Source organism: Chaetura pelagica, unplaced genomic scaffold (genome assembly GCF_000747805.2).
Source record: "Chaetura pelagica isolate M959 unplaced genomic scaffold, ChaPel_1.0 scaffold925, whole genome shotgun sequence".
In the NCBI taxonomy this organism is placed as follows: Eukaryota; Metazoa; Chordata; class Aves; order Apodiformes; family Apodidae; genus Chaetura; species Chaetura pelagica.
The window spans coordinates 70,924-74,451 of record NW_009953410.1 but is presented as its reverse complement, the minus strand read 5'-3'; the positions used below and the strand labels follow the sequence as shown (position 1 = coordinate 74,451).

At 57.4% G+C, this 3,528-nt stretch overlaps 2 protein-coding genes across 2 annotated transcripts in view; one reads left to right on the top strand and one right to left on the bottom strand.

Annotated features, from left to right (window-relative positions):
- LOC104389470 (snaclec 4-like) overlaps positions 1 to 1,938 on the top strand; it is a 3,317-nt gene extending 1,379 nt beyond the window's left edge. The window contains exons 4-6 of the mRNA XM_009998467.1: positions 241 to 389; positions 723 to 874; positions 1,797 to 1,938. Coding sequence (XP_009996769.1) covers positions 241 to 389; positions 723 to 874; positions 1,797 to 1,938 — 443 coding nt within the window. The remainder of the gene's footprint in view (positions 1 to 240; positions 390 to 722; positions 875 to 1,796) is intronic.
- A 1,325-nt stretch (positions 1,939 to 3,263) lies between these two features.
- Positions 3,264 to 3,528, bottom strand: part of LOC104389469 (dual specificity testis-specific protein kinase 1-like) — a 5,557-nt gene continuing 5,292 nt past the window's right edge. The window contains exon 10 of the mRNA XM_009998466.1: positions 3,264 to 3,296. Within this exon, the coding sequence (XP_009996768.1) occupies positions 3,264 to 3,296 (33 nt within the window). The remainder of the gene's footprint in view (positions 3,297 to 3,528) is intronic.

Here is a 3,528-nt window from a genome sequence, read left to right as displayed (position 1 = left end):
GGGGGAGCAGGGATGAGGGGGCTCCAGGGGGCTCGCACCCCTCAGCAGGTGCAGTGCCGTGGCACCAGCACTGGGTTTTTTGGCTATGTGGTGAGGACAGGGTGGTCCAAAGGCTGAAGCGATGCCTGGGGCAGAGGCTAAGCCTGTGATGTCTGCTGGGAAGATGTGGGGTTGTTCTGATCTCCCCCCACCAGGGCATTTATGGCTAATCAAGGACCTGAGCTGTGCCCCTGCCCCCAGATTGTTGCCCTTCGGGCTGGCTGCTGTACAGGGGCAAGTGCCTCTTCATCTCATCAGAGAAGAAAACATGGGAGAACAGCAGAGAAGAGTGTGAGAGGAAGTATTCTCAGCTCCTGGTCACCAAATCCTGGAGTCGCTGGACTGTGCCGGTAGGGTGCTGGGGGACCTGAGGGCAGGACCTGGTACAGCCAGCCCTGGGCTCCCCAAGTGAGCTCTGGGCACCCCTCACCTGACAAAACATTTGAACGGTGCAAGGCTCATCTCTGGAGCACATGGCTGCTGGTGGACATGGGGAGGAGAGGGTCTGGCACCCCCAGATGCTGCCCAGGCTGGAGTGGAACACCAGAGCTGCTCAGCTGTCCTGCCCCAAGGAGCTCCAGCCTCAGGGGCTCCCCAGGGAGATGACCACCCCTGCAAACACTGCGGAACTTAGGTACGTACCATGGAAAAGCCATTAAAAGGCCCTTTTTCTCCTTCCCAAGGCCTTTCTGAAGAATGCAGACACCCCATACTGGATTGGGCTGCAGAAGAACAGCTTCCCCTGGTATGCATATGACTGGCTGGAGGAAGGATACCCAGATGGCGACGGGGTCCCTGATGCCTGGTTCTGGGTGGATGGCTCCCTTTACGAAAGGTATCTGGCGGCACAGCCTCTTGCCAAAGCTCCCTCCCCAGCACAGCTTTAGGAAGCAGTTTAAATTCCACCTGTACCCAGTTACTGACTCAGGTACTGGGCAACAAACTGCATGAAAGCAGCTGAGGCTGAGGGGAGGTGGGTGCAGTGGCGTGATGAGATGCTTAGACCCCATGCAAATGGGAAGCCATGACTTGGGTGGAGGCACGTGCAGGGCATGTGCAAGCAGGAGGCAGCAAGAGGGACTAAAAACCCCACAAGTTTTATTTGGGGTCTAAACAAAGCTTTCAAGCACCACTTCTATCCCCCACGTGGCTCCTTGAACCCTCCTCGAGGGGTAATCGAGCCTTCCCACCCAGAAAGGGTCCTGAGCTCCTCCCCTCCATGTGCAACCCCCTCCCCATCTCACCACCGCTTCCTCTTGCGGTGTCTGAGGGCAGTGGGGAGGAACAGACCCGTCTGGCTGGTTGCTGGGTACCCAGCCCCTGCCTGCTCCTTGCCCCTCCCTCCTCAGCCCTGCTGTGGGGGGGTGCACCACACTGTCCCCATGGATGCTCCTCCAGCCATCCATCTGCCTTCAGGGGTATGGGACCGGGCTCTCCTCTCCGGGCGCTGCAGGGATGAGATATCCGCCAGCAGCCAGGCTGAGGTTCAAGCAGGGGAGAGGCTGAGGGGAGTCACAAGCAATGCAAACCTTCTGCAGAAGGGTTTCTCAGCCTGCTTGGGACAGGGGTGCATCGGCTGAGGCTTCAGCCTGTGAAATCAGCAGGGGAGGACGAGGGGATCTCCGCTTTGGCTGCAGCATTCAACCCCTCCTGTGCGAGAGTGTACCAGAGGCAGTTGCCAGCAGCTGTGGCTGCCTGGGCAGGGGGTGGTGGACAGAGCAGTGGCAGCCCCTTGATGTGTGGTTTCCCCATCCCAGGCCGTGGCAGTGGAAGTCGAACGGGTCCTGTGCCATAATAAGCCGTGGGAACATCAAACCTGCCCTGTGCGCTGGTCCCGAAGACCTGCACCTCTGGATCTGCGAGAAGGCGGCCGGGCCAAGCTCCCCGTCCCCGCTGTGACGGCCATGGAGCCCAGCGCTGCTGTGGTGAGTGTGCCCATGCTGGGCTCTGCTGAGCCCTGGGATGTGTCGGGCATGGGGGGCACATGAGGAGGAAAGTGGGAAGCCTGGGCACCTGTGTGGAGCAGGTTGACCACACCTCCCTTAGAAATGGAGAGGTATGCAGGCATCTCCCTGTGCTGGTTGGAGCCTGCCTCCATGCCTTTGCTGCCATGGGAGCAGCAGGGATACACCATGGGTAGCCTACAAGATCCCCCACAAGCTGGAGTGCAACAAAGGGGCAAGATGGGGGAAACACCCTGGCAAGCTGCCTTTGCAGCCCTGCGGGGTGTGGGGGAGGCTGGGCAGCACCTCACCCTCTGCCTTCCTTCGCAGCACCTGCACCCTGCACCACCTCTGCTTCAAGCCTTGCTGCACCCCTGCCTGGGATGTCCCATCCACGCAAGCAACTCCTCTCCCTCTCACAGACCCTTCCTTGTGAGCTGCCCAGGTCCTTCCCAGTGATGCCCAGGGATGCTCCAGCATCACACAGGCTGGGGCAGGTTGTGCAGTGGCCGTTTCCCCCACAGCTGATGTGCTTCAGCAGAGCAGTACGGGCTCCACAGCTCAGCCCCCCACCTGCAAGGCACAGACCTGGTCTTCCCAAGCAACAGGACTGGTGTGCAATGGGGATCCCAGATCCAGCCACAAAGCAAAGCAAGCCCTGATGCTCAGCACTGCAGCCATGCAACACCCCCAGCATGGAGCCAGCTGTGGTGCTGGCATGCCAGGATGAGGGAGTTCTGGAGGGCACAGCCCCACACCCAGCCTGGTCCCCTCCCCACAGCAGGGACCTTCTGCTTGGCCCCATCCCAGGAGCAGCTTGGCCAGAGCTTTCAGCAACAACCCAACAAGCAACAGCCTCAGCATCCAAGGAGGGAAGCTGTGCCTGAACCAGCTGTCGCTAGTTGTTGGTTTTTTTATTTGTTATTTTTTTGCTAATTAGAAAGTAAGAGCAATGACCTTTAGCATTGTACGATGTGATGGCGCCTTGCAAAAGCAAAAGCAACTCTGGCATTTGCAAGCAGACTGACACTTTGTGAGACAGGTCATCAGGACTTTAAATAGTTACTACAGCAGAGCACATGTGAAGATTAAGCAAAATAGCCCTGATCTAACATTGCAGCCAGGCAAGAGCAGGGGAAGTCATGTTCAACCAGGCAAAGACACTCTCAGTTTGTTACGGGCTTGTGTATGCCATATATAGGTGATTAACTGCTATGTGAATTAGCTTGCTTGAAGAGCAAACGGGTGTTAAAAGCAGGCAATTTTGGGAGGTGGCACCTGTCAGTCCTGTCTTGTCTGCTGGTTGAACCCAGTCTGTGGCAATAAAGAGAAACAGCTTATCTGCTCATCGCTTTCTTGTGTACCATCACAAACACAGACCCAAGGGCACAAGCTCAAAGAACCTTAATAACACATGGCAATCTAACCAAAGCCATTTCAACCAAGATGTCCACTTCGGGGGCACTGAGATCTTGGGCTGAGCCAGGCTGGCTTGTCATCCTGAAAGGGCTTCTGGGGAGCCCCTTTGCAAGCAAGCCTGTGTAAA